General features: G+C 37.3%; 2 protein-coding genes across 7 annotated transcripts in view; one reads left to right on the forward strand and one right to left on the reverse strand.

Annotated features, from left to right (window-relative positions):
* The window catches only part of ESF1 (ESF1 nucleolar pre-rRNA processing protein homolog), a 64723-nt gene extending 60552 nt beyond the window's left edge, over positions 1–4171 (reverse strand). Inside the window, exons 1-2 of one of the 3 annotated variants that reach the window (XM_041732757.1) lie at positions 4088–4171; positions 1983–2664 (exon numbers count right to left, since the gene is read on the reverse strand). In XM_041732757.1, the coding sequence (XP_041588691.1) occupies positions 1983–2622 (640 nt within the window). In that variant the 5' untranslated portion in view covers positions 2623–2664; positions 4088–4171. The other 2 variants (XM_041732759.1, XM_041732758.1) reach the window with 2 other exon arrangements.
* Positions 4172–4187: 16 nt separating this feature from the next.
* The window catches only part of NDUFAF5 (NADH:ubiquinone oxidoreductase complex assembly factor 5), a 35654-nt gene continuing 13040 nt past the window's right edge, over positions 4188–26801 (forward strand). For 2 of the 4 annotated variants that reach the window (XR_005984401.1, XM_041732762.1), the window contains exons 1-8: positions 4188–4498; positions 6987–7027; positions 10067–10130; positions 13336–13383; positions 14775–14878; positions 16500–16539; positions 19034–19231; positions 25346–25406. Coding sequence is in view for 3 of the 4 variants with exons in the window: in XM_041732762.1 (XP_041588696.1) it covers positions 4277–4498; positions 6987–7027; positions 10067–10130; positions 13336–13383; positions 14775–14878; positions 16500–16539; positions 19034–19231; positions 25346–25406 (778 nt within the window). In the remaining variant the exon portion in view is untranslated. The remainder of the gene's footprint in view (positions 4499–6986; positions 7028–10066; positions 10131–13335; positions 13384–14774; positions 14879–16499; positions 16540–19033; positions 19232–25345; positions 25407–26801) is intronic. The other 2 variants (XM_041732763.1, XM_041732760.1) reach the window with 2 other exon arrangements.

Here is a 26801-nt window from a genome sequence, read left to right on the forward strand (position 1 = left end):
CTTCATGTCACCTTACCTTGTAGCAATTAAAAAGCTCTGCCCACAGTAGTTGCTAGAATGGTAACTGATGAATAATAAACAAAAGATGTTTACATATGAAGTCACCAATCCCTACTTAAACATAAATGCCCTTCTAGACTGTATGTAAACTACTGGAAGCAACATGATGGGGTGGAAAGATTCAAAGACTTGAGCTGCAGGACCAGCTCTGTGTATCCCCATGTAAATCACTTTACCCTTGTTTCCTGATTAATCTACCCTAATTTTTCAAGCTTATTGAGAAATTTTAATAAAAACAATATGCAAAAAGATTCTCTAAAATCAACCCAAAGGATTATAAGGATATGTTACATTAATCCAGTGTCCTAAATCAAGTGAAATTTAAAAGATGCTAGACTAACTTACTTCATAAACTCAGCACCATACAAAACTTGCTGCTGTCCTATTCTGATATTATTCTCCAATTTTAGTAACCAAACTCCTATCCATTCTCCCTATACCTCAGTTTGCTGCCTGGTTCCACTACAAATGAAATGAGATCACACCCTGACCTCCCAGTCCCTGCTATCTAGAATTCCATCCACTGCCTGATACTTCCTACCTTTTGAATGTGATCTCAGCCTCTCAAGTCCTCTCTTTTTCCTGATGCCTATCCTCCTTGGGTCTTGTAATTATGGCCAGCCTTTGGCTCATCTGAATATTTCAGTTTTCAGTTAAAAACATAAATGACTGGCAACACCAACACTCAAAATTTCTTGCTGCTGGAGGTGACACAAAATTTTAATAAGCTCAGTAAACAAGTAAGCATGAACCAGAATCAGATGATTCTTAGTTCCAAATAACCATTTCTAGTTGTATTTTCCACTTACCCCTTCAGAGACCTTACTATCTAATCAAATGGGAATTACTGATCTCTTCTGAACATACCCAAGCACATCTTTGCTCAAAAAGTCCTTTCTATATAGAGTTCTGGTATCTCAATTTACTTTTTCCAAGCCCTATGGTACTTCTCCTATGAATTTTTCTCTGGTTACCATATCTTGAGTGATCTTTTCCTCTGAATTCCCATAGCCCTCTGCTAAACATCTTTTACAGCACTTACTATTATTTATTATATTACAGATCTAATTTCTTCCACTTTAGATCAGTATACAACCAGTATATAGCCAGCAGCCACATGCAGCAACTGAGTACTTGTAATGTGGCTTGTTCAAATTTTATACTTGAGATTAGTATGAAAATAGAATACAAACTATGCCATTAACATTCTTTAAGCTGATTACACATTGAAATAATCGGTTGATGTACTATGCGTAAGTTAATAAAATTAATTTCACCTGTTTTTCTTACTTTATAAGGTGTCAACCAGAAAATTCAAAACTACACATTTTTTATTGGACAGTGCTGCCTTAGGCTGGTGTTACTGTAGAGTTCAGCAGGGATTTATTTGCAATAGAGGATCTGCAAATGGTCAAGAAAGACTGAAATCAAGGTCAAACTCCACTCAACAAGGTATATGCACCTTGCAGGAGTGCTATGTCTGGGAATAGGAGGGAATAAACCTACTGCTTCACTCAAAGATGCTGTACCTTACCAAACTATGAGCTCTAGGAGTTCTATGTATCCAAAAGGGCTTAACTTTTTCTAATTTGCACAGGCATCAAATAAGCTAGCAGTAGCCTCGAGATGGGCAACCAAGTCTTACTTCTACCTGCCAAATATTAGTTGCTAAAAGTAGTTGAATGAATGAAGTATGAATGAATACCCAACTCTACCACAAATCACAATCATTGTTTAGCCTCAAGTTTTTCTCTCCTAGCCATTATAGCACCAAATAATCATTATACGGTATTTTTTCTTTCACACCTTATACTCAATAAGCATTTGATCACTGCCATTATACTAATATTATGTCTCCTTAAAAAAAAAAAACTGTATAAAAATAAATAATATCAAAGAATCCATAATTCTTTCCAACCAACCTGATTGCATTTGTCTTCTTGTCTCAGAGTACCTGACCTTGGGACATTTTCCAATTTCAGAGAGGCCCAAGTCTCCTGTGCTGAGTTTTCCTTTGGGACATGAGTCTGTACTATGCCGAACAATGTTTTTTTCCTCTATTATACCTTTTTGTATAAACTCTTCTCTGTCTTTCTTAGGACTTATTTTTGAATTTACCTTCTTAGATTTGCATGACTTTTTCATTTTCTGAATTCTGTCAGAGTTATCTAAACCATTTTTCTCTCCAGAATCCTTTTGATTAATTTTCTTGGTTTCTTTCTTTTTCTCCTCCACTAGATTTGATTCTATTTTGTTGTTAGTCAGGGGTTTTTTCTTCTTCATTTTCTTTTGGTTCAATGCGTTATCATCTTCATCAGATAGATCAGAATCAGAATCTGAAAGGTCATAAAAACGTTTCAAGTCTTCTGTAGTGCTGTGGTTGATGAGACGTCCTCTTTTATCCACAGCATAATCCAACTTGAACCTTTTGTCATGAAACATTGCTCGGAATCTCTTGTCAATTTTGACTTTTCGATCCTTTTCTGGCATTTCCCAAAATCTTGGGTCTTTTGTAACCCTCCTAAACCGCTGGTCACTCATTATTTCTTGTTTGGATGCCATTTTTAAATGTCTGACTGAACAAATGCTTGAAGAAACCAAATACTAAAAAATAAAACAAATATTACATAACGAAGGGTTAAAAAGATACTTCACAAATAAATACTAATTCACAATATGGTCTAATTTAAATGTAAATAAAGATAACACATTCAATTTCATTTCCCAACTGAGTCACATGCAGAAAAGCAAAAACTATTAAAATATAGTCTTTTGATTATAGAGCATTTGGAGAAATACATTTAAGACAAAACCAGGCAGAATTCCAGGGCCTTACAGAGGGAGGCAAATGCTTACTAGCCAAACGCACTCACTTAGAACTTCTACATTTCTTTTTGCATACCTATACCTGAGGCCAGTTAAAAGCTAATGTAATCAAAAGTTTCCCAAGCCTCAGTTGGTCCTATGTTTCTTCACATTCTGGTCCCATTCTCTGTGTTACTCCTTACTTCACGGTACTCTATAAACAACTCTTCGTTCTACAAGGCTACTCTCCTAACTAAATAGATCCAAATTGACTCAGATTCAGCTCACAAAGTTCCCTCTTTAAATCTGACAATCCTTCAAAAAGTTTCACCCTAGCTTTTTTTTTTTTTTAAGATTTTTTAATTTATGATAGACAGCGAGAGAGAGAGGCAGACACAGGAGGAAGGAGAAGCAGGCTTCATGCAGAAGCCCGACGTGGGACTCGATCCCAGGTCTCCAGCTAAACCGCTGCGCCACCGGGGCTGCCCAGTTTCACCCTAGATAATAAACATCACTTCTCTCTATCATTTCTTATTCTATAACTGAGTAAGGCCCAAATGGGCTGATTCTCCCCAAAACATATTAGATTGTGTGTGAGAGATCAGTACTATTCCCTTGAAAATAATAACGATTTAGCATCTCGACTTGATTTTTGCAGAGTTAAGTCACGGAGTATTAAGAACAAAAAGGAACTGATCAAACAGGGTAGCAGTGCTTTGTTTAGAAAGTAAGGCTTATATTTTGTTTTCCTTAAATTCGAAAAACAATTTTTTATACTTCAAAGAAAACCCCCATAGGTTTCCATGATGCACTTATACACATAAGCACTTAACAGGTAGGTACGAGGTAGGTATCCTCTCACCATTAGTGACAATGCATATAAACGTTTACAACGAAAGCGTTCGATAAATGTCAGATATGCAGAGATGGGCGGCCTGATCTCAACCTTCAACTCCACAGCCCGTTCTCCCCTTTACCCGCCCTCTAACGCGGAGAACACCAGGGTGGTCCCAGAACGACGATCTCCTTCCCAACCCCAAACCTTAGGGCGCAACTACTGGGCTGAGGTCCCTCGACAGGACTTGGAGAGGACCAAGAAAGTCTGAGAAACGCGACTGGAATGGCAAAGAAAAAAAATCCCTCGTGAATCGGAAGAAGACCCTGCCACAGACTCGCTAAGCACCCCGCGCAGCCCTTCTTCTTGAAACCCGACTCCACTCACCTCGGAACTCTCGCCCGGTCTCACGTGCGACCCGCACCCACAATCCTCCGGGGGACGCTCCGCCGGAATGGCGAGAGAACTGGGACAAACTACTTCTCCTTTCCCTCTACTGTGCTCTGCGGCGCAGGCGCCGGAACCGCGGCGGCGCATGCGCGCGCAGAGCGCCTGCGAGCGGCGTCACGGCGGGAGATGCAGCGCCTGGGCCGTCTCTGGCTCTTATGGCGGCGGCCTCCGGCGGCAGGGGTCGCAGCAAAGAACCTCGGTGTCAGGGAGGTCGCCTCCGGCGTCTCTCCCCCGGGCAGCACCTCGCCCAGAGCCCTAAATATCTTCGACCGAGATTTGAAGAGAAAACAGAAGAACTGGGCGGCCCGGCAGCCTGAGCCGATGAAGTTTGACTACCTGAAGGAGGCGGTGAGTCCGCGGGGCAGCGGGGGAGGGTAGCCCCTACCTCAGGCGCCGGCGCGGGGCTCCGGCCAGGCCGCAGCCGACCCCACTTCGCCCTGCGGCCTTGGGCAGCCGCCCTGCGTGTCTGGGCGTCTACTGTAATCGCCTGAGCTGCTGGGTGCGCGTATTTGCCAGGTGCTCTTCATCCATTCTCCCAGCAAAGTGTTTCAGCTGTGTCCTGGGCAGAGTAAGACCGCGCGCGACCCTCAGGAGGTGAACGAGAAATGGAATTTCAGCCAGAGACGTTAGGTGAGGTACTGAAGTGGAGTGGTGTAATGACTGCAGTGGTCAGAGAAGGCCGCTCGGGCAGACGACACGATGAGGAATTAGGCAAGCTGAGGACTGGAGGGAATAGCCTCAATAATCAAAGGGAAGGACAAATGAGTTTCTGGGACGGAAAGGACTTGGCTGAGGCCTTCGGTGAAAGAGAGAGTAGGAGGGGAGGTCAGGGAGGGCCTAGGTTATTAGGGCGGTAAGAGATAAGGACTTTGGATTTTCTCAACCCATTCTATACGGGAGTCTCTGGCCACACGTGGCTGTTGAGCGTGTGAAATGTCGCCAGTCCACTTGGGATGCGCTCTATCTGTAAAATACACTGGATTTCAGCGACAGGTGTGGGAAAAGGATGCCAAATACTTCACTAACAGCTTTTTTTTTTTTTTAAATCTTGATTACATGTTGAAATTGTAGTTTTGATACATTGAGTTAAGTAAAATATGTGAAAAATGATTTCTGTTGTTTCTTTTTACTTTTTAAAAGTGGCTATTAGAAAAATTTAAATTTCACATATGGCTCTCATTGTTTTTCTGTTAGCACCGCCCTAGAAGAATGTGAGGCTTTTGAATGGTTTTTGTTTTTTTTGGGGGGGGGGGGCGGGGGGAGAGAAAGCATCCACCTGGGGCCCAACCTCACAAGCCTGAGATCATGATCCTGGCACCCCAAGCCTGTTGAATGGTTCTTTTTGTTTTTGTTTGTTTGGGTTTTTTTATTCATGAAAGACACAGAGAGAAAGGCAGAGAGGTAGGCAGAGGGAGAAGCAGGCTCCAGGGAGGGAGCCCAATGTGGGACTCCATCCTGAGACCATGGATCACACCCTGAGCCAGGGGCAGGTGCTCAACCCCTGAGCCACCCAGGCATCCTTGTTGAATGGTTTTCAGCAGTGGAATGATAGGATCTGGTTTATATTTTAAGAAAATTAATTAAGATAAGTTAAGGTCTGTGATTTGCTTTCATTTGAAAGACCTCTTCCTCTGTCCAGGTAGATTGGAAACTTAAGGTTTCTACTCTTTGGACACACAGCACCAAGGTCAGGCCTAAGTAAATGTTCTGGGATGAAGCAGAATTGAAGTTAAGTATAGTGAAGTCTTGAAAGCCAAAGCAGGAAAGAGTTTCTGAGCTCCTTTGGACAGACCTCTGTGTAAACTTGGCCTGACCAGGTGATCGGCTGTATTCATTCTTAGGGTTCACAATGACATGTACTTAAAAGATGTATATTTCTAACCACTTTTCTCCAAGTAAAGCATGTAGGTTACAACTTGACTGAGGCCTCATCTATGTGCAGGACTAGAATAAATGAGGTAAAGTGTATGAGAGTTCTTTTTATAATGAACAAGTTATTCATAACAGGAATGATATACAAAGTGGAATCCTCCAGGAAAAGACTTCTGCTGTACCTCTTTCCCTCCCTCTACTCCCCCCCGCCCCAAGCAAATATACATATGTTCTAAACATCCAAATCCTAATAGAAACTCTGGGGTGTTTATGAAGCAATAGTGGAATCTAAGGAATACTAGGCTCCCACATTTTTATTCCTGCCAGATGAAGCTAGCCTAGCAAAAGGAAGCACCTATTTTATACCCTCTTTTAGATTTGGTTGGGATTGGGGAGAATAGCATGAAGTGCAATTTCTTCAGATTTGGTTAACTTTCTCATTTGCACATGTTGCTTAGAAAAGTTGTTTACTTCTTTTATAGTTCCACAGAATTTCTGATGAGTCTTCAAATAATAGAGTTTTGAAGTGATCACTTATACATTGATCTGTAATAAACCCTAGCTAACAATATTCAACTTTATGTACCTCCTGCTAATATCTGTGGACAATAACGTATTTGTTATGCTTCTGTTGCTTCTTATCCTTGTAATTTTATAAAGCAGATAGAATATTAAGGCCAAAGTATATATACATATTCATAAATATGTAGTCTTGAATTCACTAAATTGACTTCTGAAGTAATTGGCCTCCATTTGTTTCCTGGGGTAGTTTAATTTATTGTGTTTATAATATATGCTCAAATTATGTAATTTATGGTCCAAGTGAAAATAGGATAGAGAGAAGTACTTATCAACAGTTGAAAACATAAGTAACCTGTGGATTATTGAAAACTAGAAAAAGAGTGATGCTTCTCTGTTAAATCTACTTAACTTACATACATCATTGCCGCTTGTAATCCTTCAGGTTGGAAGTCAGATTGCAGATCGTGTGTATGACATAACCAGGTAAGTGATAATTATCATAATAAAATACAATTAACTTTTGACTGGAGATTCAAGAGATTGAATGCCGAGAGCTTAATGTCTTGAATGGCAGAATCTAGAGGCATTTATTACCAGGATTAGTGATTTTAATCACATTCTTCAGTCTCTCCTTTTTTATATTTGGAGAGCAAGCATTCTTTTTTCTTCATTGTTGCCCCCCCCCCCAAAAAAAAGAATTGAAGCACAACTCATAGTTTCTCTATGAGCCTGAATGACTGTTGCAATTTCATTTGGCCTAAAGCCAGTTATGATAACATTGCTTCAAAAATGAAGATAAAAATTGACCACATGTGAATTTTTCTTTTTCTTTTTAAGATTTTGTTTATTTATTCATGAGAGACGCAGAGAGAGAGAGAGGCAGAGACACAGAGAGAGAAGCAGGCTCCTTGCAGGGAGCCTGACACGGGAATCGATCTTGGGTCTCCAGGATCAGGCCCCGGACCGAAGGTGGCGCTAAACCACTGAGCCACCCGGGCTGCCCCGACCACATGTGAATTTTTAAGATTTGCTAAACTTAATTAAAAGTTGAACCAAAATTAACAAGAGAGTCTTTTACAATCTAAGTGGAGTCTACCTAGATTTGTTCCCCACTCAGGTTATATGAGACTGTGGCCATTTTATCTTCAGTATTGTTAATGGTAGTAGGGTTCTCTGACAATTATATAGAGGCAAATTTGAGAAGAGAACACTTCGATGAGTTATTATTAAAACCTTGATGAACTCATTGCTCTGTATTAAGCATAACAACGTTACCAATTCAAGTTTACAGCTGTGTGGCAGGAACCATGCAAATAATGGTTAATGTCTTTACTGTGAAGTGCTCTGTGATGTTAGCAAATCACTTTTTGTGTTCTTTTGTTTAAAAGATGTCCGTTAAATTAGACCAATGTAAAATAAATAAGACCAATGTGGGATGAATTTATTATATTTGTTTCTAAAAAGGGAAATTTTATAAAATTAAAAACTCAGTCATTTTTTTAGAAATGTTCTTGAAAGAATCTTGAGATGGGGACGCCTGGTGGCTCAGTGGCTGGGCGCCTGCCTTTAGCTCAGGTCGTGATCCAGCGGTTCGGGATAGAGTTCCGCATCAGGCTCCCTTTGGAGCCTGCTTCTCCCTCTGTCTATGTCTCTGCCTCTCTCTCTCTGAGTCTGTGTCTCTCACAAATGAATAAAATCTTTTAAAAAAATAAATAAAAATAAAAATTAAAAAAAAAATCTTGGGATGAATTAATTGGATTTGGTAAAATGCTTCATTGTTACCAATAATCACCCCCATTTCATCTGTTTTATTCCATTATTTTAAGGATCTGAAACAAATAGCTAGTTCTCTATACTGCAGTCATTCATTTCCCTCGATTTTAGGCCATTTATTAAAAATGAAACATTAAATTTTCCAAATCAGTATGGATTTTACAAGTCTTTTTATGTCATAGAACATAGAGCTATAGAGAGACCTGTGATTAATGGCTAAAAGCATGTGTTAAACTAACATTAACTCTTTAGAACTAAATTATTAAAAATACCAGTCTAAAGAAAGAAATACCAGTCTAAATATCCTTGCACTAATGTTCTATCATTATAAAGTGTATTTTATGTTGTCCACACTGATCTTTCGTCGTTTTTAAAAAACGAATCCCACAGATTATTAAATTGTGGTATCTGAAATCTATTTAATACTCCTGTAATCTGGTGGTGCCTGAGTGGCTCAGTCCATTAAGTGTCATCCTTCAGCTCATGTCATGATCCCAGGGTCCTGGGATTGAGCCTGTAGGCAGGCTCCCTACTCAGCAGGAAGCAGTTTGCTCCTCCCTCTCCCTCTGCCCTTTCCCTTTGCTTGTGCGTGTGCACACTTTATCTCAAATAAAATAGAATCTTAAAAAAAATTACTGTTTAATCTGTGATAACAGTAACGCATAACCAGCTTTTGTTGAGCGTTTGTACTGTGCTAGATACGTGCACCATTTCGTAAAATTCTCTTGAGGAAGGTAGTAACTTTTCCATTTTATAGATGGGGAAACAGATTTAATGAGATTAAATCACTTGTCTATGGTCACAGAGCCAATAAATTGCAGGTCCAGAATTCTAAATCATGTCTTTCTGATCCCAAAGCTTGTGTACTTCGCCATGTCATACTGCTTTGTGTTCTCAACTAAAATCGAGGGCATTATGTAAAAAAATGTTTTTTCTCACCACCAGTTCTCCAACTGCATACTGTTGTTCTATATTTTTGACATAAGTTTTTAATAGAAATTGAAAAAGGACTTTAGGTTCCAATAGAAAATATGTTAGTGGATAAAATGTTAAGTTTTTCTTGTCACATTATGATTAGATTTGTGAACTGGTTTTGTATGACATATATGTAGAAGAGGCAGCATAGTTTGGGGGATAATAATTCTGGCTCAGGATTCTGACTAACTGAATTCAAATTCTGATTACCGCTTATTAGTTGAGGGACTTTGGATTGACCTACTTTGAATATTAATACATTGCTTTGAGCCTGATAAGATTTCAGTAAAAGTTAGCTACTATTTAATGGGTGTTTTGATTTTAGTTTAACATATTAACATTTTATGGTATTTTACATGATTTTTAAGTCATCTGCTGCCTCAGCAAAATTGAGAAAAAGGAATAAAGTTCCTGAAAAGTATACTGATATTTTCATGTTAATATACATTAGCTTCTTTTCATTCTTTATTTGTATGTATTATCAAATTAAAATACCCCCACTAAGTTTGTTCTTTGAATCCACTTCATGGAGCAACCTTATGGAAAGCCAGTTGACTGTGAGGTCCTGTGAATGTCTGGACCAGATAGACTTGCTCCTTCAATATGTTCTCTGGTAGAAACAGCTTGTAAGGTGAGGCAGAAAAGGCAGAGGGTGTGACTTTTTGAAAGTTGTATTCATTAAAATGTTTTTACTTCAGAAAAATTAATTTTTAATAATTATTTTGTGGACCGTGTTATTACAGACAAAACATAAATTCTGTGTCTATTTTTTAGGAATTTTTCCCTTGCTTTGGATGTTGGTTGTGGAAGAGGTTACATAGCACAACATTTGAATAAGGTATATATATTCAGTGACTTAGTTTACTTTCAAGAAATAAAATTGACTATTTAAAAAAATTTCTTCTTTAATTCAGTTCGTATCATATTTTTTAAATGGTAAATCAATGGTGGTTTTGTCTCCTCTTAAGTATTTTTTTCTTAATGTGGTTTTTCTTTTTTTTAATTTGCTTTATACAGTGATTCCTACTTATAGTTTCCTTAAATCTAAGATCTGTTGTTCTTCATTCCCATTTTGTGCAAATGTTTTTAATACTTCACAATAAAATCAGATTCACATTCATTTGGAAAATGTGATTAAGCTAATTTTTTAGCTGAGAGAAATATTAATTTTATCATTTGATTAGAAATGTTTCTGTATGATTATGTATAAGTAGCCTTGATTAAGGCTTAAACTAGCATTTTACATTTTCTAAGTCAGACCATAAAGACATTCATTTATTGTTTTAGCCCCTGTATATATAACACTGTGTTGGATACAGATTAAAGTGAGCATTATATCTAAAATCTACTTCAGGGACACCTCGGTGGCTCAGCAGTTGAGGGTCTGCCTTTGGCTCAGGCATGATCCTGGGAATCAGGATCAAGTCCCGCATCGGGCTCCCTGCATGGAGCCTGCTTCTCCCTCTAACTGTGTCTCTGCGCCTCTCTCTCTGTCTCTCATGAGTAAATAAATAAAAATCTAAAAAAAATAAAAGTAAAATCTACTTCAAAAAAACATATACTTGGGCCAGGGTGGTGGGAGTGGGACATGAGAGGTTCTCAAAACACTGTTGTGGTGGGCATAGCAAATCTGTTCTTCTAGTTGCTCAGGCCAGAAAACTTGCTCTTGTGTCCTCTCCTCCCACACTGAATCCTCCCCATCTTACTTGGATTTCAAAATATATCCATAACTAATGGTTCTTACCACTTTCAATATTATTGTATTGGCCTCCCTGCTTCTACCTTTTTCCTCAACAGTCTGTTCTCACAACAAAGTAATTATTTTAAAGCATAAGTCAATTCATTGCCAGGCGTCTGCTCAGAACTGTTGGCTTCTTTAACTCAGTAATAATCCAGACTCTTAATCCATAAGGCCCTCAATGATCTGGCTCCCTAACATATATCTCTTATCTTATGTCCTTCCCCTCATTCCTTACTTTTTAGCAACCTTAACCTTGTCTCTAACTCTCAAACTGGCCAGAGATTTGTATTAATAGTTGTTGCTCTGTTCTTCCCCAAGATATCTGTATGGCTTACTTCCGCACCTTTTTCAGGTCTTTGCTCAAATGACCCCTCATCAAAGATTCCTTCCCTGACTATTCTATTAAATAGAGTCCCCACTCTCCACTGGCTATTTGTCTGACTTGTTTCATTAGCACTTATTAGTACCTGATGTATGTTTATTTAATTGGTATCTGTCTTCTCTTACTGGAGTATAAACTCCATAGACATGCTCATTTATGGTCACTGCTAAATTCTCAATATCTAGAATACACGTTGAAGATTTATTAAATGAAATTGCATGAATAAATGCAAGATAACTTTGAAGTTATTACTTCAAAGTCAGGGGTGGTGGGGCAAGGAGCCTGAGACATTCTTGCTTTAGATATTTTGAATGTGAGGTAACTGTTAATATCTGACAAGTAGTTGGAAATGTGGAACTAGAATTCGGGTATTGAGGTTAAGAGCGCTGACATAAACTTAGAAAGGGATTTCACATTCATCTCCTCCACTTGCTGACTATATATATATATATATATATATATATATATATGTCATATGTTATATAAATATATATATATATAAATATATTTTTATATATATATTCGTGTGTGTGTGTGTGTGTATATATATATGTATATATATATATATATATATACCCTTGGACCAGTTATCCAACTTCTGCACACCTCAGTTTCTGTAAAATGTGAGCAGTGATACCTCTCCCCAAAGGTTAGCAAGAAGATAAAGTGAGACAGGGTAAATGGAAGCTATTCTTATTTGGGAGCCTGTCACAGTTGATAACTGATGCCACAGGAATGTAAGCTCACTGGGGAAGAATATAGAAAAGAACCTTCCACAACTGTGTTTGGGGGTGGGAGAATGAAGAGTAATGTCACCACAGAAATTGGCAAAGACTACAACTTCGGGTACCTTTTTTTTGGAGGCCTGTAGTTAAACATTCACCTGCACACCAGTTGCACTTGAGTAGTTAACAGTAGCCAGGTAATGGTATGGTACCCTTTCCAAGTTGTGGGCAGGGAAGTTCTTTAGGAAGGGGGTGTGCATGAAGTGGAAAGGATTGTCTTTGTCAGAGGAGGGGAAGCAGCATAGAAAGTACTGAAGAAGTTTCTAGGAGACCACTCACCATGCTGGACTTCAAAGAGGTCAAGTAAAGTAGAAGTGAGAGCAGATACATTGTTCTACTTGATTAGGTTGTTAATAATCTTTACAAATAGTGTTAGTAGAGCAGTGAAAGTAGAAATAGGTTACCAGGAATTGAGGAGAAAGACATTAATGAGAATTAGAGTTGTAGATGGCAAACAGAACAAGTAGAAGGTAGTTAGACGTGAGATTTTTCAAGATTAGGAGTCTTATGCCTGTTTCAAGGTAAGAAAAGAGACACGGAAGACAGATGGAAGATTGATAGAAATGGTGACAGGGAGAGCAGAATCCTGGAGAAAAGAATGTAGTGGAAGTTGTTAATCTGGGAAAGAAATGGTACAGTGCTCTTGGAAGAGGAGAGATGAAACAGGGAAAATGAAACCAGAGGGCTCCTCTTCTCAAGTGTCTTGTGTTTATTAAGTCTTTCTTTACTCTTTGAATGAACAACTAAAAGGCAGGAAAACCATCCAGGTCTTTTGTGGTCCAGGAGTGGGGACTAGCTCTCAGCATATTGTACTGTGGAAAGGCTAACACATAAGCCTTAATCTACTGAGTGAACCGAAGAGGTTGATTATTCACACCTATGTTGTATATTTTATTAAATATAGTTAAATGTGTTAAACATAGGTGTAGTTACATATATTAAAATCTGTGTAACTTAATATATGTTATTAAAGCTAATTGTGTATACTGGTTTTACTGCAGAAAAATACCCTTAAAAAGCTGAAAATTACTGCTGGCCACTTTTTCCTTTAGCAATTTCAGTAGTTACTTTGTTTTGTTAGTGGGTTTTTGTCAGTTTCTTTTTGTATTATCTGATTAACTTTATTCCATTGCAGGAAACTGTTGGGAAGTTTTTCCAAGTAGACATTGCAGAAAATGCTTTGGTAGGTAGCTTTTTAACATTATTGATTTCTGATCTTTTGGTTTTATTTGTAGTTTTTTGTTTTTATTTCCTTCAAATTGAAAATAGCTTTTTTTTTTTTTTTAATTAGATATAGCACATATAAAGAATTAAGCAATACAGGAAATGTAAAATACCAATACAAGGAAAGGAAATATCCCTGGTCCCACCATTCATGGGCAACCACGGCTAACATTTTTATCTCCATCTTTGCAGATAGATAACTGCTTCCCAACATATAATTATATACAAATGGTATAATAATATGCTGTTTTTCACAGGATATTGTTCTTTTGTATCAACGAATGACATATATATACACAAATTTCTCCTTTTTAAATGGCTATATAGGATTCCAATATACAAATATTCCGTGGTTTATTTGGCTAAATTTCTGTTGAAGGACAATTATATCTCTAGTTTCTTAATAACCAGCACTGTGAAGAACATCCTTATATAAGGCAACTTGGTACATTTGATTTATTTTTTTCCCTGGAAATAAATTCCTAGTAGTGGAGTTTATGAATTCATTGGTATCCATCTTTAAATTTTTGATATGCAGTAGACTGCCATTAGAAAGATAGAATAAAAATTTAAAAAAATAATAATAAAAAGAAAGAATAATATTATATGAAAACACTTTTTTCTCTTCTTTGGCAGTACTGAGCCAATTGTTTTCTGTCTTTGTCAGTTTGATAGTGGAAAGTAGAATCTTATTGATAGTTTTATTTGCACTTTGGTTGTTAATGTAGCCAACAGCTATTGATGTCTTTGGGCTATTGGTATTTTTTAATTTGTGAATTTGTAAGTAATTTTATGATGTGCCTATACCTGCACTGCTGACTTAGTGTGTTCTTATTCTCGGTAGTTTGTAAGAGTTTGTTTTTTAGGGATGTTAATTTCATCATATATATTGTAAATATTTCCCAAAGTGTGTTGTTTACATTGTTTATGGATTTTTAGAAGTTTTGATTATCATCACAAATTAGTCTTTTCCTTTATGGTTCCTGGCTTTTGAGTCACATTTGCTTAAAGTGTTACCATCTAAGAGTATAAAAATGTTTACCCATATTTTTGTCTGCTACTTTTATGGTTTCAGTTATTCCACTGAAACTTTCAGCCTTCTGAGATTTGTTTTGGTATGAGGGAGGTTTCCTATTTATTTTTTTCCAACCTGCTAGCTAGTTTTTGTGGCTAGTCTTAATTCTCACTTAAAAAACACTTCTTGAGCTTCTTTGTGGCTCTGTTGGGTTTTTTTTGGAAGGGATAGAAATTGCCAAGTAAATACAACATTGACTTAAATTTAACAATAATTTCGTTAGTAACTGAGATTCTATATAAATGTATTTTGAACTTTTATTTTTTAACCACTAGAAAAATACCTTAGAAATGGAAATTCCTACTGTCAGTGTTTTAGCTGATGAAGAGTTCCTTCCCTTCAAAGAAAATACATTTGACCTGGTGGTTAGCAGTTTAAGGTTGGTGATCCATTTGTACTTCTTAAAAGTGTATGTTATAAATAAATAATTTATGGTATGTAGTTTTAATATTATGCAGTAAAAAAAATAGATAATGGAGTAAATTTTTAATAACTTTTTTTTTTTTTAAGTCACAAACCAGTTTATAAACTCTAAGATTTCTCTGGTAAAGAATTACGAATTATATGCTCCCTACTGGAGGTGATATGATATAGTAGCATAACTTTTTTTCCCCAACTTTTTTCAATTTGCTAAAGTTCATCTGTGATAGAGGGGTTTTCCTTCCCAGTATACATATCTTAGTATTGATAGGGGAAGAAGTTGGAAAGACTATACTGGCCTCAACATTCAAATATTAGAGCACTCTTATAAACTCATTCTGGCAAATAAGGAAAAACTAGTATTTCCTTCAACTTCAGTTTTTCTTCCACACAGAAATAGAGTCCCTAAGGTTATTTTTTCCCATTTGTGCTTCCTACCATGTCTTTCCACATTGATTCCACAAACATACAGGTATTTATTGAATAGATTATAACATATAAGGGTCTGAGCTAGATGCTTTGGGGAAATACAAAAATGAATCCAGACAGGGATCTCATCCTCAAAGAATTCAGCGTCTAATAGGGGAAAAAAAATTTTATGTGTGTAATTTTATTTTCCCTTGTCTTGTTTTATAGTCAGATTTTCTTTCAAAGATTCAACATGCCCTTCATGTCAGCAGAGCCCTTTTGATAGCTTTTTTAGGGTGACCAATCACTGTGGTTCACCCAGTACTTTGCCAGTATTAGCACTGAAAAGCCTATGTCCCAGGAACCCCTCATTCCCAGAAAACTGGAAGAGTTGTACTCTAGCTATTTTCTTCAGTGAGTTTATAATTTCTTCCCTGCTTTTTAAGGTATGCTGAACAAATTTAGAAAAGTATTCACATTAAAAAAAAAAAAAAAAAAAAAAAAAAGAAAAGTATTCACATTTAATCAGGAAATGAAAAACATTACAGAAATGTTGGTCAAAGGAAAAGAGGAAAGAAAGGAAAAGAGCCCTGGGCAAGGAATTAGAATGTGAGTTTTAGCTCTTCAGCTTGCTATTTGCAAGTACCTAATTCTGTTGTTTTCAGTTTCCCCATAAGTATGATAGAGCTTGTGATATGACATTCTTAATTTTTAAAGTATCTAATAATTGTTAGCAAGGATTATGAAAGATAATGTGATCTTAAACATAGTATGGTTTGAAATGGGTATTCAGTGCTATCCTGGAAGTCAGCATAAGAGGATGCCACCTGTATCAGGAAAGTATGACCATAATCTGCAGAGACTTTGATTCTTGCCATCATATATCACTATGCACTGGTAGGGAGTGAATCTCTATTCAAAAGAAAATGCAAGAGATTTCCTAAATTAAGTTCTAAATACTGTATAGTATTTATAGTACTGTCACATTTTCTAGTGTGACAGAATGAAGATTTTCCCCTAGGAATATTTTTTGCTTTAAAATTTGTATGAAATTTTGATATACAATTTCAGACTTCAAAATTAACATCTTTTTGGTGGTTTTTCTTTATGTGAGTGATAATTATACTAATTATATGAATTAAACTAAAACCAATATGTTATTAATATTCTAGTTTACATTGGGTGAATGACCTTCCTAGAGCACTTGAACAGGTAAGAAAATTTTCAAGATTCTAATTATGGAGATGTTTTAAATATTTATGAAAGGTTAAAGAAAATAACTTGGGTAAAATAATATTGACATCACATTGATATAAGACATTTTCAGTGTGGGTCCCTTAATTGCCTATAAATTTTGTGTGGATAGGAACCTATTTGTTCATATTTCTATCTTCCCTGCTTATAATTAGAGACTGAGGTATGTTTGTTGATTGGCATTTATCAGTGAACTGGTGAAGAGTAGATAAAAAGCATTATGTTCAGAAGAGGGAAGGAAATCACTGTGGCTTTGAGTGGGGTAGGAAAGCTTCAAGAAGAGAGAATTATTTGAGCAGGGCAGGTCTGGTATGGGGAGGGAAGGCAGAATCACAGCATAGGTGGGAGATAAAAGCCTCAGGAACATGAAGGGACAGAGAGGAAGCCTGTTTGGAGATTAGTATAATACCAGGAGGTAAGGTATTTTGGGACCAGATACAGGAAGGCTTGGGTAACAGATAAAGGAATTGAGAGTTCATTCTTTATGCAATTCAGAGCCACTGGAGAATTTTAAGGAGGAAAGTGACATGATTAAAAGACTGTAGGCAGGATAACTACTGTATCTTAAGCACATACTAAACACATACCAATCACTGTGCCCTGTTTAATATGTTTAATATGTTAATAAATAACTCTGTAAGATCTCTTCATTTTGCTACTTGGAAAACTGATGCCAGAAGTTTCGGTTCAATCACAGAGACTGTTCCGTGGTCCAGGCATGAGAGAAACAAGCTAGGTGGCAGTGGCAGGAGTTAAGAGGAAGAGATAATACATTTGAGACTCTGTTAAAAGAAGAATCAATAGTTCGGTGGCTGGTTAGATCTGAAGATCAAAGACCTAAAGGAGTCCACAAACTCACCCTAAAGTTTTGAGTCTGAATACCTAGGAGAATAGTTAGTAAAAGCAGGGGACAGAAAGGGAATGGAAAATGGTAACTGACAGAAAAACAGCAATTGGAGAGGGAGTGGGTTTGAGAATAAGTGTTGTGTGTGTTGATTGTGTTGGGAGGGTGAGTTTGCCAAGAGACAAATGTCCATGGCACAGACAGATAAAAATGAGCTTAGAGTTCTGGGACAATGTCCAGGCTAAAGATAGTGATTGGAAGTCATCCTTGTGAAATCCATGGGAATTGATAAGCCCATCTGAGGTAGAAAGAAGCTGCAGAGAACTGAGGACTGGGTCTTAGGTCCCTGCTAAATTAGTTTGGTGACGGAAGGAAGCAACATCAAAGAGGCAAGAAGGGGGGAAAAATAGCAAAGATTTTACGGTTGGCTTGCTTATATGCTGTTTTGTCCTTGCTTCATAATTTATTAAATATAAATTTTAAGATGGATACTTTGATGAGAAAAGCCTACTATGATTTGGGGTTTATTTCAGAATCTACCTTTTTCTATAATGTTTCTCATTGTTGAGAATAGTCCATCAAATCTAGTTACAGATGGTAGTTCTAAGAGAGTCAGTGAGTAATAAACATTTGTGATTCTGGAATCCATTCCAGCAACTATTTTGTTTGAATTATCAATTAAAAATTGGCTTTTGTCTTAACACTGGAAAATAAGTTAATAATTTCTTATAGGAAACTAATGCTTGGTTAGATTAATGTGAATTATAATAATTTCTGAATAAGTTAGCTTTTTCTGCTAAAAACCAACCCCTGCTTAGTGGTTTAAAAAAACAGTTTACTTAGCTCACGATTTTGTGGATTAGGTGGGAATTTGGGTTGGCCTTAATTAGGAAATCCTTTTGGGTCTAACTTGGCTCACATGTGTCTGTGATCTGCTGCTAGACTGTCTTGAAGCTGGCTGGTCAAGAATCCTCTTAGCTGGGTGTCTGATCTCTGCTCCTCATATCTCTCATCCCTCGCCAGGTTAGCGCAGGCTTGTTCACAACATGGTAGCAGCACAGGGAATCATGTAAGGCCATTTCAAACCTTGGTGTGACATTGGCACACTGTCACTTACACTGCATTCTTTTGGCCTCAGCAAGTCCTAAGGCTGTCCCAGATTCAGGGAGAGGGGAAATAGACTTCATTTTTTGAGAGAGTTGTTGCGAAGTGACATTTAAAGGGCACAGATGGAGGTTTGTGAGTTTTGTAATCTACCCACCACACTTTAAATTTTTTTCTTTCAGTATTTTTCTCATTATAAAAGTAAGTTATATCTATTAGAAAAGTTGAAGACATATTTCATAGATATACTACCAATGAATTATTGTCTATCTTTATAATAATATTATGCTGCAGTTCCTTTCTGACATTTGATTGCCTTACGTGTTATTTAAATTTTCTGATTTTGACAAAAAACAAGAATGGTAATTGTAAAATATTGATTTAGACAATATATGTTTATTCTTTTAACATTTTTTAACATAAGACTAATTTTGTTGTCTTGTATTTTTTTAATAATAAATTTATTTTTTATTGGTGTTCAATTTTGTTTTGTATTTATTACAGATTCATTATGTTTTAAAACCAGATGGAGTATTTATTGGTGCAATGTTTGGAGGTGACACACTCTATGAACTTCGGTGTTCGTTACAGTTAGCAGAAACAGAAAGGGAAGGAGGATTTTCTCCACACGTTTCTCCTTTCACTGCTGTCAATGACTTAGGACATCTGCTTGGGAGAGCTGGCTTTAATACACTGACTGTGGTAACTATCAAGAGAGTTGATTAATTCTCATTAACCCATTAGTCACACAGTTCTGAAACAACTTCTCATTTTAAAGGTAGAAAACTGTAGGTATTGATGGTATTATGGAAAGGTTTTTGCACTTTTTCTCTATAAATTTAGTTTGTAGAAACATATTTTGATTGATAAAGGTAGGAGCGTGAAATTTTATTATTTGTTACCTGAATATGTAGCTGAAAAAAAACTAACCCTCACTTAACAAGGAGGTTCTTTTCCAAGACCTACAACTCCAATAGAATCTTTAAATCCAGAGTTACTTGTAATAGGACAGAGCATTTCAGATGATGGGGAAAAGGAGATGTTCAGGAGCATTTACAGCACTACCTCTATCACCAGCCCTCAACTGAAATAGTGCCCTATGAGGCAGAAATGAAAGTATGTACATTTACAGTCAAGGTTAGAAAATGTAGGAAATGGGCCAAACTCCATTAGGGCTGGAGAGGTCTGGAAAGAGAACCTGTAGGCTGTTTGAAGAAACATGGAGTCAGTATGGTACAGTGATGGTATGGGGCATTGGTGTCTGACAAGTATAATTTGGTTACTTACCTTGCTAGGGGAATTTGTATATTTACTTCACGTCTCTGAGCAATCATGTAAAAAATAAATAAAAAGCAAATGTTTCTCACCTTAGATGAGAAATACTAAGATAAAGGGTGTGAAGTGCCTGGACCAAGGTAGATGCTCAATAAATATTTGTTCTTGCCTTCCTCTCTCTCCCTCCTCATAGTCCTAGTACTTTGTTATCCAAGGCTTCCAACAGGGAAGTCTCCATCTGGAGAGACAGTGGTTGCTCCCTTCAAGCTCCTTTCATTAGCACAGTCATTTGAAAGGATATTATTATTGCCTTCAGAGATCAGTTGAGTAGACTTATGATTTTCCAAACCACTCAGATTTAAACATGTCTCTTTCCTAGAGGACATAGGAATTTCCTGACAAAGAAAGCTTCTCATTGATAGGCTTAAGATTGAAATAACTCATTTAAGGAGATTTAATGTGAACATATTTCATAAAAGCAGCCAGCCAAAAACAGATGGTCCTGTCCTTCCTTGATTTGGTAGAAAGCACAGGGAAGAGACCACAAGAGTCTCTGAAGTTGGAAAGGGTCTTCAATAAGGGAAGAGGCAGTAGGCTAGGAAATGACATCAATCCGCAATATTTCACAGCTGTGTCTTTTGTAAACTGTAAATAGCCTGACTCAGCAGAACAACAGTCAGCTGTTGGCAGCTGAAAATGGGAAAGCTCTGCTTCACGTGAGGGTTCTGCTCTGTAATTAAAGCAAATACTGGCAAATACAGGCAATTGTACATAGAGGGATCACTGTATATTTTTCAGCTTTTTAAAATTATATAAGTAATAACACAAATATATTTTGGTTGTAAACATTAAATTGTAAAAGTTTGTTATGTCTTTAAGCCCCTAAATCTTAGCTCTCTCCTGTCAGCAACAACTCTCAAAAGTTTTGGTTTTAGGACCTTGCTACACACTTAATATTATTGAGAACCTTAGAGAGCTTTTGTTATGTGGGTTTTACCTGTCAATTTTAACCAAATTAGAAATTCAAATTGAATTTTAGTATTTGTTAATACTTTTAAAACTAACAATAGTGTACCTACTATGTATTAACATAAATAATTTACTTTTTGTGGGGAAAGAAACTATTATCCAAAAGAAAAAATTCGAAGAATGTCATTGCTTTACATTTTTACAAATTTCTTTAATATATGACATAATAAAAACACTAAGTTCTCATGCCTACTTCTGCAGTCATAATCTGTTAGAATTTCACATGTCACATAACTTATGAAAAATCTATTGTACTTATGAGAGGCTGAGAAGTAAAAAAAAAGCCAAATAGTATCTTAGTATTATTGTAAAAATGGTTTTGACATTATGGACCCTCAAAAGTGTGCCGTCTTGCAGTTTTCTATGGTTGTAAATTGAACTGTGCATTTTATTTTGTTTATTTTTTAAAAGATTTTATTTATTCATGAGAGGCAGGGTCATAGGCAGAGGGAGAAGCAGGCTCTCTGTGGGGATCCTGGTGCAGGACTCGATCCCTGGACCGAGGTCATGCTCTGAGCCAAAGGCAGATGCTCAACCACTGAACCACGGAGGCGTCCCTGGACTGTGCATCTTAGAAAATTTTTTACTGGAGCACCTTAGTGGCTCAGTCAGTTAAGTGTTCAGCTCTTGATTTTGGCTCACGTCATAATCTCAGGATCTTGAGACCAAGCCCCACACTGGGCTTTGTGCTCAGGAGTTTGGAGTTTGCTTGAGATTCTTACTCCTCTTCTCCCACTCATGTGCATGCATGCTCTTCAAATAAATAAATAAATAAATAAATAAATAAATAAATAAATAAAAAGATAAAATCTTTAAAAAAAGTTTTTTATGTATTTGAGAGAGAGAGTGCAAGCACAGGGACAGGGAGAATCAGGCTCCCCGCTGAGCAGGAATGGCCAACAAGGTTTGACCCCAGAACGCTGAGGTCATGATCTGAGCCAAAGGCAGATGCTTAACTGACTAAGCCACCCAGGCATCCCCAATAAATAAGTAAAATCTTTGGATGCCTGGGTAGCTCAGCAGTTGAGCGTCTGCCTTCAGCTTAGGGAGTGATACTGGGTCCAGGGATTGAGTCCCACATTGGGCTCTCTGTGAGGAGGCTGCTTCTCCCTCTATGTCTCTGCCTCTTTCTCTGTGTCTCATGAATAAATAAATAAAATCTTAAAAAAAAAAGTAAGTAAAATCTTAGAAAAAATTCTACTAAAAATGTTTAACCTATAACAGCACTTAAAATCCTATATTTCTGTTGGTTGGGAAATCTAATTTTCTATTTTCTTCTCTAAAAAATGAGGTGAATAATTCAAACACTAAGATAATACAAAAAGTTTGGTGTGGAGTCTTCTTTGTGGTTTACAAAAATTAGAGTTGCTGATTTAATAATAAATCTATACAAATTTGTTCCTTGAGACATATACACTGTAACATACCCTGTTAACATTATGTCATAATTCATTTTCTAAAAATCCCATCCCCAAAAGGTTATATAATCAGTTACACAGGTTTATGTTACATACAACGTTAGGCATATCATTTTTATATATGGCAGTAGATTTTTATTTTTAAAGTGAATTCAGGATTGCTTATTTACATTTATATAACTTGCATAGTGAATTATTTTCAGAGTTAATGGGCATTCTGAATAAGAGTCATTTCCTTTTAGAATATGGAGTTACCAGTCTAATAGGAGAAAATTGCAGATATGGTTCATCTTAAATTGAATAAGGACTTTGACAAAGCTATTGTATTCTTTTGATTGAGTTGGAGATAGTGCTTTTAGTTTCACTCAAAGATTGTTTTCAAAGGATACTGCTTAATGGCTAGGTATCAGGATGGAAGAAATTTTGTTTTTAGTCTTACAATCTTTTTTCAAAAATACTTTCCTAAGGTAGAAAAATGCAGAGAAATTGCCCAGAGATGGTCTTATTAAGAAGTGCATATATAGGGGATCCCTTGGTGGCTCAGCGGTTTAGCGCCTGCCTTTGGCCCAGGGCATGATCCTGGAGTCCCGGGATCGAGTCCCACATCGGGCTCCTGGCATGGAGCCTCTTTCTCCTTCCTCCCATGTCTCTGCCTCTCTCTCTCTCTATGTCTATCATAAATAAAATAAATAAATATTAAAAAAAAAGAAGTGCACATATAATACAGTTATGCATTTGTTAATAAGAAAAAGGAAATTTTAAAAATGTGTAGAGGGGATCCCTGGGTGGCTCAGCGGTTTGGCGCCTGACTTTGGCCCAGAGCGCAATCCTGGAGTCCCGGGATCGAGTCCCGCGTTGGGCTCCCGACATGGAGCCTGCTTCTCTCTCTGCCTCTCTCTCTCTCTATGTCTATCATGAATAAATAAATAAATCTTAAAAAAAGGTAAATGTATAGATAGGAGATAAACAGAGCAGGTCTAAAGTGAAAAGAAGTCTCTTCCTCTTAACTTCTAATACCTAGTCCCTCTTCACAGAGATTACCTTTCAGAACAATTTTTCATCGTAGACCACAATACAATTTTGTCATTTAAACCTACATATGCAATAATATATACACTCTTGCTTTTTTATTCTGTAAGCATTTTCAGGATTTTTTTTAGTTAATAACATGTCTTGGAGATCGTCCCCTCTACATATCTACCAGATTTTCTAACAATTGTTTAGTATTTCATTAAATAGGTATATTTTATTTAACCAATTCTCTTTTAATGGACATTTAGATTGTTTACAGTTAGTTTTGGGGGCTCTTTTTTGTTGTTACTTTGTTGCTATTTCAAACAATGCTGCAGTGAATTTCCTTTCACATAAATCTTGGCATATTTGTCAAGTCAATTTCTAGCAGTGGAATTGCTGGGTTAAAGAATCTGTACATTGAAATTTTGACAGGGTCAGATGGCTTTCCAAACATAGCATCAGTTTATATGCCCCATCAACAATATATGTGAACTCTTGCCTGTACTTGGTCTTGTATCTCTAAGGTTAAAGAAAAAGTGGTCGTTTTGTTTTGCATTTTTCTGAGAATTAGAATGGATATTTTTGATAAGTGTTCTTTTGGGCTTTGTACTATATTCTGTTCAACATTAAAGTCCAAAATTGGGAAGAATACTGAGCATATTAAATAAAGTTACAAAACACAGAAAGATCAGGGCACCTGGATGGCTCAGTTGGTAAAGCGTCCACCTTTGGCGTAATCCTGAAGTCTTGGGAGCCCCATGTCCTCAGCAGGGAATCTGCTTCTCTTTCTCTCTCTCTCCCCCCTGTTCACTCTGTCTCTTAAATAAATAAATACAGTCTTTAAAAATAAAACACAAAGGGGATCCCTGGGTGGCGCAAAAAGACCTAGACATTTCAAAAGTGGTTAGTGCAAATAAGATGGAGTTTGAGATACATGCAGCATTTTGATATCATTTTGATATCATACTTAGGGGGAAATATATGTGTTGTGTATTTGGGGGCTAATTCCCAATGTAGACAAACTCCTACATCTTCATGCTTAACACAGCTTTATCACATCACAGCCTCATGCTGTAGGCAGCTGACCTCCATCCCATAGTTGTGCCACCTCACCCTTGAATCTTCTGAGATTACTACAGCAAAAGGAGTGGCTTGGAAAAGGCTCACTAGCTCTTTATTACCTTGCTCTCTCCTTTCCTTTGGCCAGAAGAAATACCTTTCAGAGGCTTGGAAAATATCAAGGAGCACCCAGATATTGGGGAGCATCAGTAGTTTCTGCCACTATACCAACAGTAGACTCTTGTATCAGGCTTCAAAAACAATGGAACATAACTACCCAGAAGTCCATTTGAGAAATAAAGTATGTGCCTTCAGTGTGCCTGTCCTCCAAGTGAGCCAGTGTAATATGGCTGCATTACTAGAAGCAGATTGAAAACATCTTGGGAGATTACCTTATTTGGCTTGATTCTGGGTGCCACTTTTTTTGTTGTTTTTAAAGATTTTTAGACAGCAGGGAGAAAGAAAATCCCAAGTTGAGCAAGAGCCCAACGTGGGGCTGAAGTTGCACGACCCAGAGATCACGACCTGAGCCGAAACCAAGATTTGGACACTTAATGACTGCACCACCCAGGTCCCCTGGGTGTCCCATTTTAAGAGATTGATACTGACAAGGTACAGAGTAATGCAGTAAGGATGTGTAAGGATCTATAAGTCTATGAATTCTGTCCAGTAAACTAACCCTTCCATCTAAAAACTTAGTATTCTAGAAGAATTTAAAGACTTGAAGAAGAGGGTGATACAGATACAAAATAGATGACTTCTGTGTTTTTCCCAAGGAGAAAACTAGAACTGGGTTAATGGAATTTTAGGAAGATTTTTCTTTATAATAGTGAATATTTAACAATTTGACATTTTCATGTATCAAGCAAAACCAGATGACATCTGTGAAGAATATTATAGAGAATATATTTGTCATGAGAAATTGGTCTGGGTAATCTCTGTGGCCTGTTTTCAAATCGGAGTTTTTTATGATGAATGTCAAATGACATTTTTCTCTTCTTTCCCTTCTCTTTTTAAATAGGATACTGATGAAATTCAAGTTAATTATCCTGGGATGTTTGAATTGATGGAAGATTTGCAAGGTAAGGCACTTTAAAGAATGTTTAGTCTCCATTTGAAAGTCATATTTTGAGAGCAGACTCTATGGCAGATACTGGAGCTAAGCACTGAGAGATACATTGGTGAGGAGAAAACAGACTGTCTTTATGGAGCTTATAAAATGGGTGAGGTAGACACCACACAGCTGCCCTAAAGATAAAAGTTAAATTAGAATCACGGTAAATGCTACAAAGTGGAGGTGCATGGTGCTATGACCACCTATAAAAAGATGGTGGTACTTTCTTGAAGGCTGCATCTGGGGCTGGTAAGGCACATCAATGACTCTGTAGCAACAGTTGGTGGCTCAGGTCCAGGCGCAAGAAAACAGGTAGTTGGGTTAGTGTGGGACTGGAGTTTGCTAAAAGGGTAAGTCCTGGTTAGAGAGAGTCAGCGAAGTCTTTGAGGAAGTGCTGATTGTGCTCTGAAAAATGAAGAGGAGTTAACTTAGTGAAGAAGGGAGGGAAGTGAGTCACAGGCAGGGAGAATAGCATGTGCAAAGACTAGCAGGAAAAAGCATGACAAGTACTAAAAGCGGGCATTTTGGCTAGAGTAGAGAGAAATAATGAAATTGATGAGTAAATGGAGACCCTGTAGTCCCTGTTGAGCTTGTCTTTATCTTGAGGCATTTTAACAAAGGAGGGGGAGTTAGATTTCAAATTTGCATTTTGGAAAAAATGGATTGGCAGATCAACTAGTAGGGAGACTCATTGCTGTAAAGCTTATTGAGAAATGATGGTGGCTTGGACTAAGGTGGTGGCAGTGGAGATTGAAAGAAGTGAATGGATTCTAGAGATAATTAGAATATTAATTTGACAATCCTTGCTAATGAGTTACATGTGGATGAGTAGAGAGAGCTATTTCAAACAACTCCAAAATTTCTGGCTCACATAACCAGATAGCCTGTGCCCCTTCATTGATAGAGAAAACAGTAGAAGATGACCAAGTATGGGCAGGGACACCTCTTGAGTTCACATGTGGATATTTTGGGTTTGAAGTGCTTGTGAAATGTCTAAGAGGAGATGTCAAGTATGTGGTTGGGTGTGTGAGTATGCCATTTAGAGGAGGCGATTGCCTGGTTAAGATATCATGAGTCATTTGTGAATTGGTATTTGAAGCAATTGCCTGGAATGAGAGTATGAAGTGAGAAGAGAACACAGATACTGGGCCTTTAGGAACCTAATATACAGTGTGTAGAAGAAGGACATACCTGGATATATTACAGATGTGATGGCAGAGGCGGAGTATTGCAGAACTATTAGTGGTGGGGAGGCTAAAAAATCTTAAGAGATCGTGGTACTAGTAATTATTAACACTGCAGTCACCTGGGGGTGGTGACATGACGTGGCTACAAATGGACACTGAATCAGATGCCAACTGTC

This window comes from Vulpes lagopus, chromosome 18, assembly GCF_018345385.1.
Source record: "Vulpes lagopus strain Blue_001 chromosome 18, ASM1834538v1, whole genome shotgun sequence".
NCBI classification, from domain to species: Eukaryota; Metazoa; Chordata; class Mammalia; order Carnivora; family Canidae; genus Vulpes; species Vulpes lagopus.